General features: G+C 31.4%; 1 protein-coding gene across 1 annotated transcript; it reads left to right on the top strand.

Annotated features, from left to right (window-relative positions):
- Window positions 1-10,446: 10,446 nt before the first annotated feature.
- LOTGIDRAFT_113635 (hypothetical protein) lies at window positions 10,447-17,846 on the top strand (the record flags this gene model as incomplete). Its single annotated transcript, XM_009051695.1, has 14 exons — window positions 10,447-10,640; window positions 10,996-11,044; window positions 11,419-11,575; window positions 11,783-11,861; window positions 12,474-12,563; window positions 12,793-13,025; window positions 13,293-13,448; window positions 14,240-14,376; window positions 14,625-14,724; window positions 15,915-16,042; window positions 16,202-16,277; window positions 16,638-16,826; window positions 17,431-17,523; window positions 17,689-17,846. The coding sequence occupies 14 exons, from the start codon at window positions 10,447-10,449 to the stop codon at window positions 17,844-17,846; spliced, it is 1,839 nt and encodes a 612-aa protein (XP_009049943.1).
- Between the last annotated feature and the right edge of the window lie 615 nt (window positions 17,847-18,461).

Here is an 18,461-nt window from a genome sequence, read left to right as displayed (position 1 = left end):
AATAAAAATTCAATATTTCCATCAAATTTAGAATTGAATTATACACATACATACCAAGTTTGGTGAAATTCGGATACGAAATAAGAAAGTTGGTAATGCGCATGCGCACAACAAAAATTCAATATTTCCATCAAATTTAGAATTAGTTTATATACATACATACCAATTTTGGTGTAATTCGGATAAGAAATAAGCAAGTTTGTAATGCGCATGCACACAACAAAAAGTCTATATTTTCATCAAATTTAGAATTAGAATATATACATACATACCAAGTTTGGTGTAATTCGGATAAGAAATAAGCAAGTTTGTAATGCGCATGCACACAACAAAAAGTCTATATTTTCATCAAATTTAGACTTCGAATATACACATGCATACCAAGTTTGGTGAAATTCGGATAAGAAATAAGAAAGTTAGTAATGCGCATGCGCACTAAACAAATTCGATATATCCATCAAATTTAGAATTGGATTATACACATACATACCAAGTTTGGTGAAAATCGGGTAGGAATAATAAAGTTGGAAAATTAAGTGGGGGTATGCCTTTATTGTGCTTTCGTAAGCTCAAATTACAGTATAACACTGTATAACATCCTAGAGCTTATTTATATACCTTAACTGGACACAAAACATTTTAAAGAAATATAAAAGGGAAACTACTTAAACTTTGATTTATATTGGGGTTGACAGCCGATTTATCTAATAATAGTCCCATGTTAAGTGAATGGAGTTTTGAATTTGCATGTAAGGCCTGCATGTTTTATATCATTGGAAAGCTCAGAATCTCTACATTACAAACTCGAAAGAATTATCGCCATATCTCTATTAGGGACCGAGATATAGCACTGCAAAGACTCAAAATGGTCCATTTTTAGACCCCTGTAAAATCGGAAAGACCCCAAAGGTCAAAAGGTCATCAGATAGACAAGGTCACAAATTATCGTCATAGTAAATATGAAGGTCATCAAAGATCAAGGTCATGAGATATACGCGTTACACTTTGAAAAAAACATCCAGTCGTACAAAAAAAAGGTAAAACCGAAAATCAAAATTATGCTGCCTAAGGATTGTAGACAGACATTAAACGTATCGTTTGACACAAAAGTTACGAAAATCGGATGAAAAATGGCCTCTGAATAGCAATTTCTGCAAAATGAGGCAAACCAAAATGGCGGCCTGAAATTACTTCCGTTGCGGATTTTTTTAGTTTAATAAGTTTGTATTAAGGCAGGTAAAATAATGCATATGTTATTTTTGACATAACTCAATTCCACCGGAAGTGATACCACCGGAAGTACTAACATCGAAACCGGAAGTGAAAAAAATTGAATGTATACTTTTATGTCTCTATGCTGGCGGTCTATACCACGTAAGTTTCAAGTCAATCCGTCCGATAACAACCGAAATAGTATTTTTGGATTAATTTCGGCAAAAAAAGTATGCAACGCATTTTCGATAATCGAAAATTTTCAGCTGCTATCATTTGTACTTTGTTACAAGAAATACGATGCAGAAAACCCGATCAAAATCGGTTGATAAACACGCCCTCTAGAGTCTATTTTCCGTTTGTTGCAACGTTGCGTAATGTTGCTCAGAACATTTTCGTTTTACATTTAAACTGTGATTAGCCACGAGCTACAAAACGCCATGAAGTCCGTTTTCCCGTACCTATTGCCGTTGCCGAGAAAACCGGCTTGCCGTTGACAAAAAAAAAAAAAAAAAAGATAGCTTGCCAGGCAAGGTAACATACGCCCACTCAGTCCTGACTTTTACTACCACTTGGCGGCCATTACAGCCAAAACTGGAATTCATGGTTCATTACTCTTTGACAGATATGATACAAATTTATATTGCACCTTGTCCCCAATAGACAATACCTCACTAAGAAGGTACTATAACTTGACCAGTTCTTGGCACCCTGGTATTAGATTTCATGTTCTAAATTTAGTACAAGGTCTTTCTTCACTGGTTTAAATTTGAAATTTGGTTCTCTTGATCAAAACTCTGTTTGGTTTCTTTTAAAAGAAGGAGGTCATAAAATTTCAGAAATCAGAATCCTATAAATCAGGAATCTTAACACACGAATCTGATCACTTTAGAAACACAATTTCTATATTTGATAAAATTTTACAATTTTTACGAAAGCTGCCAAGTTTTAGCATTCTGAAACCATAAAAAAAATTATTCAGATAAATAGAGGTGTCCTTCAAAATTATACTAAATAATAATTCTAGCGCATACTATTTCAATTTACTGAATTTAAAAGTTCAAATTGTGTATTCTGATTGATTTGCGATAATTTGACAGTACCTGGCCATATTTTTATGACAATGTTCGTAAAGGAAATGCATCCAAATGTCCAAATCTGTGTTCATAAAATTATCAGTATAAAATAGGGTTTCCCAAGTAAATGAGCTAAATTGCTGCTTTTCATGTCTGAAATTGCAAAAAGATCAATAGATCGTCGATGGGTCCCCCAGAAGGTGATGGGTATGGGGTGTTTTTAACGGCTAACAACATTTAATGTTGTTTACAGTAATTTACGGTAAAATACATTTAGACATAAACAGCAACTCATTGTGGAACATACACGCATACTGGCAAACGTCGCAGCCTGATTAAGCGGCTGCAATGGAGTCCAGGTTTTTGTTATTTTCCTTTTTTTTCACTGTTTGCTCATATTGTTTTCAAAATCTGTCGTATGCCAATTTGCAAGTGCTGATGCCCCACCAGTTGAAAAAAAAGTTATTGAATTATTTTAAAACAAGATACAAAAGAAACCAATGAGTTTATGGAATGGTTCTACAAAAAGTTGAATGAAGGTCAATAAGAAAAGTTATTATAAGAGAGGTCATAAAGATGTGTATGTATGTAATATGATACTGGTCAAACATAACAGAACTAAATTTTGAATCTTTAATTGGGCAGATTTATTGTGGTGTTAAGACCTGATGACATATTGTTTACAGTAGACATACCAACTAATTATAGTCACTGGACCATGGGCAGTACAGAATACTCTTTTTTTGGTAGTAAAAGTTAGGACTGCACTGGCAGCTGTTAGAAATGATTAAACAGTTTTAAGTGACTACAGGGTTGCACAATATAGCTAATAGAGTGAAACGTCAAGTCAGACACCATATTTCGGTGAAATATTATCCGATCATCGCGAAAATCGATAGGGATCATCTTCATAATGACATTGACATACAAAATAAAAATCAAAAGAATCTGTAAAGAATTGTAGCCTGTAGAGTGAGCACGAGTTGCACAATATAGCTAATAGAGTAAAACGTCAGGTCAGACATGATATTTCGGTGAAAAATTATCCAATCATCATGAAAATCGATAGATCATCATGAAAATCAATTGGGATCAACTTCATAACGACATAGACATACAAAATAAAAATCAAAAGAATCTGTAAAGAATTGTAGCCTGTAGAGTGAGCACGAGTTGCACAATATAGCTAATAGAGTAAAACGTCAAGTCAGACACGATATTTCGGTGAAAAATTATCCGATCATCACGAAAATCAATAGGGATCATCTTCATAACGACATTGACACACAAAATAAAAATCAAAAGAATCTTTTAAAAAATTGTAGCCTGTAGAGTGAGCACGAGCCAAATGTGAACGGACGGACGGACCGAAGGGGTGATTACAATATACGCCCATCTTACGTGTGGGCGTATAAAAATCAATTCGAAAACAAAGCAGGGCGTTCGTAAGCAAATAGCAACAATACTTTTAATTTGTTAAGAGAAAAATACAATCATATGATGGCTTTGACAATTAAAAGTATTCTTCTAATATTATACAAAGTGCCATGGAGCAGTATTTTTTACTCAATTGAAGGCGCTTTACAAATGCAATAATAAACCCGGAGAAGAAACAAATTGAACATTGTACCTTTTGTTTTTGAATTAATAATTGAGCTATGTTTATATGACCAGCACGTAATGCATCCAGTAGTGGTGTTGAACCACAACTGTCCTTTTCATCTACTGGAATATCATGTGATTCAATAATATACTCTATCATTTCATAACATCCATTCAGAGCTACAAAAACAATATGCTACAATCATACAGAAGTTGAAAACGGAGCTTTGGAAATTAATAAAGATGTATAAAATATAATGTTCAAATCATTAAAATGCTTAATGTCTCCTTGTTGCAGTAGTACTTGCATATAAACAAAATATAGCTGTCAACTATAATCATTACCTGCTGTATGAAGTATGCTTCTACCATTTTTACTTTTATTTTGTAATAAGGTTTTGTTTTCTTTGAGCAATAGTTTTACAATGTCCACACTGTTTTCTCTACAATAGACAGTTGATATAATATATTATATTACTTGTGTTCAAAAAAAAAATTTTGCTGAGGGAAGTTAAAGGAAGTTAGTACAGTGCAGCTGATTAGCAAAATCACAGAAATAAAAAATATTTGCTGGCTTCTTTCCTGCATATATTGGTTGAACATATATGTGGGAATCAATTCCTGGTAAAAAGCTCACAAAATGTTTCATGGAAATCAAAAACAGTATCCAAAGCAACTTGTATTTGAGCTTTTATATTATAGTACAACTTCACTACCTTTTATCATCTGAAAGGCTATTTTGAGTAATATTCACAGCTTTGTTCACCTCATTAATTGAATAAAATATGTTACTTACAATATTGGTTTAATTTAGTTTTACATCCATCCTCAATACTCTGATGAACAAGGAAATTCTCATGCAGTCACAAGACTTTTGGTATTAAAATATGAAATTTATTCACACATTTTTAGACACATGTTTCATTTTCACCAAGATAATGTAAAAGATATATTAAATACCTGGAGGCAATATGTGCTGAATTCCAACCATCTTTATTAACTAGAGAACTATCACTACCATACTTTAATAGTATTTTTATTACATTTATATCTCTCTTAGTACAGGCTAACATTAGTGGTGTCCTGAAACAAATATTAACAAGATATATTTATATTTTTAAGGATAGAATTCAAAATAAAATGACAAAAATCACTTTTAAAACTAAAGATAGGGATGATCCCTTGGAGCGACCACTGATGCCAAAGAAATTATAAAAAGAAACTTACCAATCTCCTCTTTTTAAACAATCTACCTCTACACCTTTCTCTAATAAAAATTTTAAACATCCAAACCTTGAAAATTGGGCTGCTTCATGACTGAGGTGTTTTCCTTCCAAATTGGCCAATTGAATATTTCCACCAGATTCGTAAAAATATTTCAAAAGTTGAAGATGTCCAAATATAGTGGCGACATGCAATAAGGAGTCACCTGATTTTTTTAAAAAGCATGTTTTTATCAAATCATTCACACTTTTTCCAGATTGTTCTTTGTAATTTTTGAAATATTCAATGTCACCCTTTTGTGCAGCTTTAAATATATCTTTCATTGTTTTTTCACCTCTGAAATATAAAATTACATTAGGCCTATCTATTGCAATATTACTTAATTTAGTTTCGGTCCCTCTCAAATTACAAGATAGATGCTGCTCTGACCAAGAATTTTAGTGCAGGAAAAGCAAGGTAAATTGTAATTTAATTTAATAATTGACAATTCAATATGAACTTAATAACCTAACTAGGTTTGGATTCAACAAGAGTTTATTACAACATTAACTTCATATTGTACTTGCACCAACAAAAAAATATAGTCAAGTACCGGTAACCTAATTAATTCGCGCTAACCTATTTTTCGTGCATTTTCGGAAATAATTAATAATTTACATGTGTGACCTCCGCATTTGCTTGTTTTGATTAACATGTGTTATCAGCTAGTGGAATTATTCCAGTAGTTTCAAGCAAGGTAAAATGTATTAATGTATACATTGACAAATACAAAATGGCGGATTTCAGTTATTACCAAACGTCACCATTTTTTTTAGTAAGGTCTCCGTCACACGTCAGACCCGTCAGTATATACGTCAAACACGTCAGTAAACACGCCAGACACGTCAATATTGGATTTTTTATCGGCCGAATTTCTTTATAATCCCAAGCGGTAATCGGAATTCCAAGTGTCGTCTGCTAGAATGTAGTCCAACTAAAGTCACGTGATCAACTAGCGGATTCCGTGTCAGCAGAAAATTTCTATGGAACACAAATAGTGGACCATATTCTTATGTTGTTTCAGTGACTTTTAGCAATAAATCACGCTATACGTATCTTATTTTGTCAGTCACTATTTTTTTTAAAATCGTGGTTCTTTGAAGGAATTGTCACTAGTTATAATAAATTGATATTAAAGATAAATACTAAGAGAAGTTAATTATACCACCTGGTATACATACAACGTGTTTTTCTAGACTTATTTATAGATCAAATATTGTACACGAAAATAGGTGACGCATTCTGCCGCCGTTGCCGAGTTGGTTGCTCATGAGATATGGGTCAAAGTGAAGGATTCATAAAGAAAATCGAAATAAACCAATTTTAATTATTTTGTAGAATACCGGTATCCAATGAAACATCTAAGACATAAAAAATCCAATTGTTTCTCCGTCACACGTCACAACGAAAATAGGTTAAATCCACTGTATGTAAAATTTAATTCTTGTCTGTAGCCAGTGTAAGCCAGGTGAATAGGCTACAAACTTGATAAATGATTAGCCTTCTAGAGTCTAGACTACTGAAAAAAAAATACCACTTCTTAAATTTCCGAGTCATTCTCCCTAAATATTGTTTAACAAATGGGCCAAAACCATCACCTATATTAATAATTTATTAATATTAATTAATAAGATCGAATAACTAATAATGGTACAGAAAAATGGGACGTAAAACTCTATTTCATTTCGACATTTGCCACTTGGACTCACTCCACTGCTGCTATTTTTAGAAATATTCTTTCTCTCTCCCTTTTGGAGTTTTTGCATGCCTATTTTTTGGGTAATTTTTGTTCTAGATTTGGAATTTGACGTCTGAATTTGCATTATCTTCAAGGTTTAGTGAGATGATAAGAGACAAGGCGGAAGGCTAATTCTAAAAATAGTCGATTTGTGAACTGCCAAACTCAATGAGTAGTAGTGTACTTTCAATTTTAGTACCGGTAGCTCAAAATTTTCATGGTCATCATAATATATTGAATTTTTTAGGAGACATTGAGGATTGGTCAGGCTTTAATTCGACATAATAGAAAGCTTTCAGCGAGATTTCTGGAAAAAATTGTAGAAGGTTGAATTTCGTGTTTTAACATGGGAAGAGTGAGTCCATTTCTAATAATTATTAGGATTAACCGGAGTAATTTCCCTTGATCTTGGAGGAGACACGAGAGATCTGGGTGTTAGAGACTACAAAGTATATAAACATGAAATGGCATGGAAGCAAAAAGGGAAGAGAAAGTAAATTTGTTAGCTAGTAAAAAGTCTGTTCATGCAATTTTTCCTGATGTGAAATATGGCGAAAAGTCGAAGCAAGGAGAGAACAATTCGAATGGTCTAAGTGATGTATTATTCGGTAGACTTAGCGGTGCGTCCCTACTGACTTCAGTGTTTAGTGACACTGACAGTAACATCAGGCAGACTGGAATTTGCTTCAGGTCTAAACATTTCAATTTATCACAAGATACAACGGAAGAGCTGTCAGAAAAAGACACAAGTGAATATATAAGCCTAGTTAGTGACAATGAGGTTATTTCCAGATCAGATCCATTTAAAACAAATCTAGTAAAATATAAAGGTGCTAATTATAGGAAACATAGGATTCATGCAGATTCGGCTACTTGTTTTGAGTATTCCGACCAGAAAGAAAGTATATCTGCATTAACAAATGGTCAGCCTTTTGGTGCAAATATTACTAAATCACCTTATATTAAAAGTGACAGACTTCAACCTCATACAAGGCTGAGAAGAAGGTTTCTGAAGACTGAAATTACTGAAACAGAGTCTCTTAACAAACAATCTCAGAAACAACACATCAGATGGTATTCCACAAGTGGATTTCAAAAAGCATCATCAATTTATAATGCTTCTGGTTCTTCAAACTACTTTTCGTCTAATAAAAATTTGACTGATAATTGTAAGTCTGTGCCAGAATCAAATGTAAAGTTTTACAGAACTTCCGATTTTAAGAAGAAGTCACGTAATAATGAACACAAGCTTCAAAAAACAATAAGCAATTACTTTACAGTTTCTTCGTCGAAAAACAAGATGGCAGATGATGAAAAAATGATAGACAGTCAGGACATTATTATTGATGAATATACTGAGGCTACAAAACCTCCTTCATTACCTAGTACACCATCAAAAATGTTTTCACCCATCAAACAGGTGTCTCCCTCTGTTTATGTCAGTTCACCACAAGAAAAACCAGAATATCAAGAGATATATCCAGTAAGGCCAAGAACAGATGCTGTTAAAAAACTTTTTGATGGGCAGAAGAATTGTACTTCACAATCAAAACAGACAACAAAAAAGAGAAAACGCAGTGAAAAGTCCACAGTTCCTAATAAGAAACTTAATGTACCTCTTTTAAAGGAGACTTCAATGATAGCTGATTTTATGGATTCAGACGACAGTGATTTAGTTGATGTAGATCTCCAAACTATCTCTTATGTTAATAAAACATTTGGTCTGCTGGAATCAGCTGACATGCTATCTCAGCCATTTAATACCAATTACTTTGAAATTTTGCCTCAAGAAGTTAAAGAAACAATTTTGTGTCAACTACCAATATTAGATTTGTGTTTAAATTGTAATAGAGTTTGTAGACAGTGGAATGATATCATAAGTAATGATAAGGTAAGTAATTTTCCACTCATTTTGTAATATTCAGCTATTTGTGTCTGACAAGGCTCTACATCAGGTTGTATTGTAAGATTATCATATTTTCAGTGTCTGTTCTTATTAACAAGAAAGAATAAAGATCTTTTGTTAGTGTCAAAAAATATTTACATTGAGCTTAATAAATTCTAAGATGTCTGTCTCAATCAAAATCAACAGAAGAAGTAGAAGAGTGTGTGAAATCAGTTCAGAAAGTATTCTGGTTGAAAACTTGACAGGAGGTCAAAAGGTGTTAATATTACTTCAAGTGACACTGGGTTTAATTTCATGTTCCAACTAGTTTGACATAAATGATAAGATATCATACATTTTATGCCCTCTAAATTTTTTTCAAAATTCTTTTTCATGGTTATTTTCGTAGAAATATGTAAGCTTACTGACTGTTTTGTGTTTTGTTTTTGATGGAATACAACATTTGTATGTAAAATATTTATTATGCTGAAATATCTATCTTCTTTAAGGTAGGCCCAAATACTTTGTTTTGTATTCTAGTTTTTGTATTGGAAAAAGATATATTATAAAGGACTTGTAGATGAGGTCAGTAAGGAAGAAGTTCAAAGGTTACTGAGTAGAACCAAGATGAAATTACCTGGAAAATTCATCAAACAATTTATACTGTAAGTTATTGTTCTATTACATATCCTAAAGTGGGTAGACAGTAAAGTAACCGTATGCACCAATAAATAGGGTATATTTTGATAAGCTTATATAAGTTATTATAAAGAGTTGATGGAACCAAAATTGATTTCAAAACATTTATGGAATAACATATTGTTGAAACTGGGAGACATTAGTCACAATTTCTGTTGGTATGAAGGTTGAATATCACTTTTCAGAATTAAATTGAATCTGACTTCTGCTATCTTGATTTAATTGTAAACTTAAAACTTCAAATGGAAAGCCATTTTAGGACTGGCGATACTGTATTGAAGCTGGTCTTTCGAGAATTCATGTAAAATGAAATAATGGGTAAATATGATATGATGGAACAGATGAAACTTTCTCCTTCAATTCAATATAAACCTTCAGTTGAAGTTCAAACAATTATTTACATTATCATATCCAGCTAACAATTTTCTATAATGGGCATCTTTGTTAGCTAAAATGTCATCTTATTATCGTAACCTTTATAATTTCTTTTGGCAGGTATATGAAAGATTTTAAGCCTATTAGTTTTATTGGTGAGAATATGATCAGTTGTTTAAAGGAACATACAATGTTTGATACAGCAGAGAAATTCATCACAGAATATACACCAGAATGTATCAAAGAAAAGGCAAGTCACTGACCGAAGTTATACCAAGTATTCTGTCTGTCTTTTTACAGACATATATGATTTAGTTTCATAAAAATCTATTTGTATTTTCATGAGTAACCATTGTTTTCATGCAATCTGTTTCAGACTACACCTTTAATATTGTTATCAGTCACTCAATAATTTTAGACACAATGCAGTCCAGAATTGATGAAACTAACCTTGCTTAGACACAATTTGTGTCTCAAGTTAGCTTAGTTATCATGATTTCTATTTGGAATGTTTTTTCTTTGTTTATGTCTTTGCCATTGAGAAAAATATATTTATTTTACTTAATGATTCTATTAAATATAACATATAATTGTAGATGTGTAACCCATGGAGTATAATAGCGTGTATTGTTGTACTATCTAGAAATGTTACTGATATAGAACTATTACTAAAATCTTTACTAATGACCTCATCTCAATGTTTAATCAAAGACTTGTTAGAATGTTTTTATTGTATGGCAACTCTATGTAATGGTATGATGAAAGAAGGAAGACCTGATGTGTGGAATTAGTAAGTATTATAAATGTCCTTCCTCTTATACTTGCTTCTTCTATATGACGGGATTAAACTTGTGACTTTAAATTACATGATTGCTTGAATTATTGGTTGGGCTGCTGAGGGCTCAGTGAGTTGGAGGCTTGTTTTCTAACCTGTTCAATCCTGGCATAGGTTTACATTACTTTCCTCTGTCAATGATGCAGTTTGGAGGGGCTGACATAGTCAAAGTGTATGCTGTATGCTACTGTCGTTGCTGCAGAAAAAAAACACCATTTCATTTTCAGTTTCATGGTCTTTCCTTTTACATCATCCAATATCAGTACAGCTCATTTAATATTTAACAGACTATTTTATTCTTTTATTTCAGCCTACATTACAGGTTATTTTATACTCTATATTTATTTGAGAATGCCTCAGTATCAGATTACGGAATGTTAAAAGATGCTATTAAAGAGGCTAAAGGTCAACAGACTCTGGTAAAATATGGGTAAGATTCTTCATCTGCTTGATCACTAGCCTGCTGGTTATTGGATGACTGCAAGTTGTCAAGATATTTCCATCAGATCAAAATTGTTGCTCCATTGATGATTTTTATAGTTATACACTGCTTTTCTTCATTAGTTCAACAATGAACACAAAAATTGGATTATTTTTCACTGGATATGATTAGGCTTTAACAGAATATCTTCTTAATATGTATATTAAAACTACAATTTTAAGTTCAAGTTTATGTGTGTTGAGTTGCAGGCTTTTTAAAATGAGTATTACTTTGTTGGTGATCAATGTTGAGACCAGTCACACGATAATGTTTAAATTTTTTACAATGAGTTTTCTATTTGTTGCTTTCAGAAATAGCAGCACGAATGTAAGACTAACTCATGAACAATTACGTATTATCAAGTACAATCCACATGATAGAGAAGTTATTAAAATAGTGGCTTTTGCTGGTAAGATGAAAGTACAGTATATTATCTTTATAACCCATTTGTTTGAGGCATTACTTTACAACATTTTCATTACTGTGCTACACTAATCTACACTTATAACTACTAGAATTAACTTAAAGCTACTCTTTTTGATCAAAACAATCCTATTATAATGTTTAGAAGCCTATGATTTGAATGTTGAAACGATGGTCTGAATTATATTTTTAGGTACTGGAAAAACAACAACTCTAGTTAGATATACACAACTTAGACCAAATCTCAAATTTTTGTTGGTTGTCTATAATAAGTAAGTAATATGCTTATTCATGTGTGAGTCACTTAAGTGTCTTCAATTTGTTGCTCTGTTATAAAAATATATTTTTAGCTTATTTGTTTTGTCTGCATTGAAGTTTAACCACAAACATGTATTTAGTATTTATAGATACAAACACTTGCGCTACAACACAACTTAAAAATTAGTTACAGCTTATTCTGAAAACAAAAATCTACATGATATACTTGTCCTTGGCAGACCTAATTATATCAATGATGACGAAATTCTACATAATTAATTGAATGTTCTTATTTACATAACTGTTTATATTTTGCAGGAATTCAGTAATCATTTCTCTTTAATATTTTAGAAAAAAAATTGTTTGTTCATTATAATTATGATTTTTTTTTCCACAGCGAGCTTCTTGCAAGATTTTGTAAATATTTTCGAACGCAAGAAGCAGAGTTATTGCCCTTCCCCCAAAATCTTTAATATTTACCATCCGCATGCCACAGTGGGCGTATATGGCTTTGGACCACTATCTTCTTCTTTGATTTTAATTCATTTGATATTAAAATAACATTACCCTGTGCCAGTGTCTTCCCTCAGTCTGTACTAATATAAGTATATGATTTGATATTACAGATCTGTATGTGAACATGCTAAAACCAAATTTCCACATAATGTAACGGTAAAAACTGGTCATGGTTTGGCTTTTGGTGTAACTGGAAGAAAGTTAGTTTAAAATTTCAATTTATCAAAAATTTGCTTTTGATTTTGAAAAAAATAACGATGTAGAAGGTTAAAACTTTGATACAAATAAATCTTTCTATGTGAATATATACTGTGGAAATTTGTTAAAAATTGTGACTCTTTAGTGGACAGATATTCAATATTTGATATTTTGATTACAAATATCTTTTTAGATGTATTTATATGAGAACATTTATCATGTTCATTATAGGTATGCAGCTGCAAAGAAATTGAATAGTTATGGATTAAAGGTGTATAATGTAGCCATGACATTACCATCTAGAAAGGGAGAAAACCTGTATGTTAGAGCCAAGTTTGTTTTAGAAACTTTAAACAATTTCTTAGCTTCAGCAGATTATACTATCACTGTAGAACATACTCCAACGTTCCAGAAAAATGATGCTGGTCAAATGATTCCAATTAATGAAGAGTTTAAATCAGTAAGTTATAAACCACTGGCTCAATTCTCAACTTACTAAGAACTTCATCGGTAAATCTTGAAGCTGCAATCCATGAACTGACCAGTTCAGTCATAACAGCAATATAAATGCTCCTTGAGATCTTGACATTAAAAATGCCTAGTCTCTTTTGGAATGATCTACAATATAAAAGATACTAAATGTTTGTGGGTTAAAAAATTGATTATTTTTTATACTAATGATACAGTAATTTTATAATTTAATTATTGAAATTGAATATAGTTTTATGTAGAAGAAGCTAATTATATATGGAAGAAAATGAAGGATTATAATGATAGACAAGTTGGAATGACTCATGATGGTTATTTAAAGTTATATCAACTATATAACCCAGTATTATCAGGTTATGATATTATACTGATTGATGAAGCTCAAGATTTAACACCTAGTAAGTTTATTTCCATTTATTCTCACCCCAGGTTGCTCATTAAAAACCCTTCATTGTTTTAGGATAATATGATACTTTTACTTGTTTATTAGAGGACATGTTTTAGGAATAAACTGTGGTCTATCATGCATTCACATGGTTCCTATTAATTCCAACCAATGTTCATTAAGGGAATTTTATATTACTGATAACTTAAAAGTAATGACCTCTCAGATAATACCAAAAGCCATTTGAGAATTAAATTGAATTTAAGAAATGACCCAAAAAGGGGTGTTCTCTTTTTGCTATTGTTTGGAGATTCAAATCAGTGGCCAGGACTAAATTCCTAGAACAATGGGAATTATGACTATATTCTGTACCTCAAAGTATTTTTAATTTTATAATGTTGTGGGTGAGTGTTATGGTTGTAGGACAACCTTTCTTACATCATTTCCAGTGGACAGTTTGATTTAGACTTCATTCTAAACTTATATCCATTTAATACTAAAGTCTGAACAAATTGCACACATGCCTCTGCCATTGTCATTGTCATTTGCTGTTGCTGTAAACAAGACTTTGTAGGCAATACACAGTTAATCCTAATCCTTTTATTGCCAATTAAAGTGCAGACAAAAAGAGAATACACCCCAAAAAATGAAATTAAAAATGGATTAACTATTTTAAAATCAAGACATTTTTGAGATCCATGACAGAATATGTTTACTTTGAAGGATCCATGTTGACAGATAGGTGTGTATCTTTTCAGAGTATAGTATTTGGTATTTGTATTCAATACATTTTTTTTATTGCAGCTATTATTGATATACTAGAGAAACAAAGACAAACTAAGATATTGGTCGGTGATCCTCATCAACAGATCTATTCATTCCGTGGTGCTGTTAATGCAATGCAACAAATACATGCTACTAAAACATTCTATCTTACACAGGTAATATATTGACGCATTTTGAGACAAGGCTCTTGGTAATATTTTCCATTTGATTTTTGTGAAAGAATATTATAAAATGTTTCAACTGGTACGAAAATAGTTTGATTTTTATTAATTTGCTAATTTAGTTATTATCTACTAAAATAGACATTTATTGTTTTTGACTTGCGGATTGGATTTTTCACCAGTTTTAAGAATGTGCATGTATGTTACATATTTCTATACATCTTATGAATATTTGTTTCTAGTCTTTCAGATTTGGACCTGAAATAGCTCATATTGCTGCATGTTGTTTAAGATTATTAAAGAATGTTAAAGATAAAACATTAGTTGGTCATGGTAAGCCTGGTGAGTATAGTTATAGACCTTATTCATACATCAGCAATATTGAAAACAGAACAAGGCTCAAAAATGCATACCTTGAAAAGGTAATGTTATATCACTGCGTAAAATCAGCACCTTAAAGCCTCCCTCTTCAATCCCACTAACTCGAAACTAATGTAATTTAGAATTGATGAAGCTATTAAATGATAATTTTACATGACTTTTGCCTTCACACTTTTCAGAGAAATGGCAGTTTTAAGCCCATTTTCTTGCTGTTTAGTGAGTGTTTGTCAAATTGTCTATTCATTCATATGATGTTGCATCTTATCAGTGGATGACGTAATTGGCGTTATGAACTTTGTTTTTAGTGTCTCAAAAACGAGGTGTGAATAAGGTCTATTGTTCAGATATTTAAGGAATGACCTGAACATTTTTTTCAGTTTATCGATGTATAAACAGAAAAAACCTATGTACATTGTATAAATCCGAAAAAACCATCGATAAACTGAAAAAATGTTCAGGTCATTCCTTATAATTAATTCAACTCGAATACTATTTATCTAAAATAGCAACAAGGCACTAAATTAGCACATAAATACATAAGATTTTAACATAACGTTAATGAACTATAGAGACGGCCAATCAGCAATAAGTAGATCACCTATTTATAGTCTACTGTCTATTGCATGAAAGTTGACGGAGCGGCCACATTGAAAGTTCAATTATTGAAAGACGAGTTCGAAATAAGTCCAAAAATTGTGATTTTTTTGATATTTGGAGTTGGAGTGTGCATATTCGAGGGAATTTGGAAAATACAGAAATCATTCAGTGAAGTGTCGATTTCGGCTCTGTTGACTTTTGAAGGAACGACAATGACCCCATATAGTGGCCTTGTCAATCAAACTCAATGATAAAAGTAGTCCGTTAAGGGGTGGAGCTTATATTTACATTCTGTTTACACAGATATAAACCGAATGCACATGACCACTGTTATCCAATCAAATTGCTTGATACTGTGTAAATCGTGATTTAATTATTAGATATTATACTTGAACTAATACTTGAATTTGATTGTTCAGTCTTAGTGAGAAGGCATCTTCTAGACCACATGCATTCTGATATCATAGCAATCATATCTAGATGTTTTGGTGAAACAGTAGGACAATTAGCAATCATATCAAGATGTAATTTTACTTAGTTTTATATTTGCCTAGGTTGTATTACTGGTGAAACAGTAGGACAGTTAGCTATCATATCTAGATGTAATTTTACTTTGTTTTGTGAGGCTGTGAAGAAATGTTGTTATTCTAATAATCCTACACTAAAAGTAGGCTTTGTTGGGGTTAGTTTTCTATTTTACTTCCATATGAATATATATGGCATGGTATAAAGATATAATATTCAAATATTTCAAATATTGAAATTTCCATAAATATCATGTTTCAAAGAATTCTGTAATGTTATTTTTTCACTCCATGATTAGTTCTCTTTCGTGTTTTAGGGTACTTCTGGATTTGGTTTCCCAATACTACAAGATATCTACAAATTACTGATTTCCCCTGAAGACAGAGTCAAAGGTATGTTATGATTCCAAAACTAACGCTATGAAGCTTATTCTTAATTTTATAACATACAATGGCATGTACATCTGAGTTTAAAAGGAAAACAATCATTTGGCCCAAAAATATACTTATAACTTATCAGTTGGTCCAGAATAAGTTTGTCTTTATATTCATCTTAATTGTATTAGAAATAGGACTAAAAATAGTAAACTCACTTTTTGAAACATATTTCCTTAGGATTTTTTTACATATTGAAATTTCTTAGCTGCTTTCAATTATAGTTGAAAGGTATTTTTGTATTCATTTGTTTTACCAAAGATGGTTAATTTCCCTACAGAGACATTAGCTGTTCATTTGTTGATGTAATTGTTTTAGATGGCAGAAACATAGAAAATAAGTTTATAGCTAGATTTTCTAATATTGGTGATATAGAGAAATATGCTAATAAAGCTATGGACCATGAGTTATTGGGTAAAATACGTATTGTAAGAACTTATAATCATAGTTTACCAAGTCATATCAATAAAATACTGGAGAAATCAGTCAATGATCTACAAGTAGCAGGTATGTTTTCAATATTTCTGATAACATTTCTACCATTTGTAACACAAATCAGCTCAATAACACTACCATGATTCACTAGTCTTTTATCCTTTTTACTTTTTATGCAAATATCAAAGAGATTGGCAAACAAGGTGCACTATCTTCCTCTACCACTCTGCAGTATATAACCTAAATGCTATCCTTGTTTGCCAGTACAAACAGAGTCTCTGTATTGTTGACGACTGATTAAATGTATATCGACTGTACTAAAAAACTAAAAACTAAAACTTCTAAAGATATATCAAAATGATATTAAAATATTTTATTTTTGGTTACATTATTATAATATATCATTAATTAATTGTGAGAGAATTTGTAGACTGTAGAAGATGTAGACTATATTCACATTACCATCTTACTATCATAGGACAAATCTTTGATAAAAAGTCATATGGAAGTAGCATAAGTAAGAAAAAAAGGATTCATTCCATTCATTATCCTGCTTTATGGAAGCTGCTGAGAGATGTTAAATACCAGCTCTATCTGATTTATACTATTGTATTGTTGAGTAATATCTACTTTACTATCTACTTCGTATAGCTGTTTTCTCCCTTTCATTTTCCAGATATTGTTTTCAGTACTGCTCATAAATCTAAAGGTTTGGAATTCTCTACTGTAAGAGTTACAGATGATTTCAACTACCTTGGACCAGGATCAAGTAAGCATCAATTAATTATTTATGTTTTTTTGACAATTTGAAATAGTAGTATAATTGTATATTTTTCAAATCTTCAACAACAGTTTTATAATACAGAATATTATATTATGTAATAAGTGATCTGGTAGAATAAACATATGTTGTACATTTGATTAACTTTTATAGGTATAAATTTTGGTTTGGGACCTGTACCACATGATGAAAGTAATTTATTATATGTTGCTGTCACCAGAGCTAAAAATGCGTTGCTAATGTCACCAGACATCCTGAAAATACTAAAAGAATCAGGAGTAAGTAAAACATGTCTAAAATTTCTATTCTGAGATATAAATGTGTTTCTCCAGAAATATGTGTACTTTACCTTAAAGGACATTCCTGGTTCATTTAGGAAAATGTGCTCCATCATCTCACAGCTCTAATAAAGAAATAGACCTCAAATATCAGACCTTTGCAATTTTGTGCCCAGTGGAATACAGTTTTCCCCAAACTGAGAAATTGTTGCATAAGAAATCATTAATAAATGTAATGTGATATAAATAAAAAAATAATGATTTGCAAGTGGTATTTGTCAAAAAAGGAAAATCTCTAAGGTCATGTGACATAATGTTTATCAAAGGATGTCATATAAGACAAACTATTAAATAACATCAGTGAACGCTTTTGGGCTCAGGCATATTATTATATTATATCAAATCAATATAACAGCAAGAAATATCTCACACAATGTAATATGTTAGTTTTGCTAAAATTTTAATTAGTTACCTTAATATAAATTAAAAAATTAAAAATTAAAATTTTTGCTTTGTATTTTCATAATATGCACAACCGGTCTCAAAAGAACATTATTTCATGTAATAATTCCATATTTTCATAACCAGCCAATGTCTTTAATATAAATTGCAAATTTTAGATGAGGTTTGAGACTCCTGTATTAAGTG

The sequence above is a fragment of the Lottia gigantea genome (assembly GCF_000327385.1).
Source record: "Lottia gigantea unplaced genomic scaffold LOTGIsca_17, whole genome shotgun sequence".
Taxonomy (NCBI): domain Eukaryota; kingdom Metazoa; phylum Mollusca; class Gastropoda; family Lottiidae; genus Lottia; species Lottia gigantea.
This window is presented reverse-complemented; position numbering and strand designations above follow the sequence as displayed.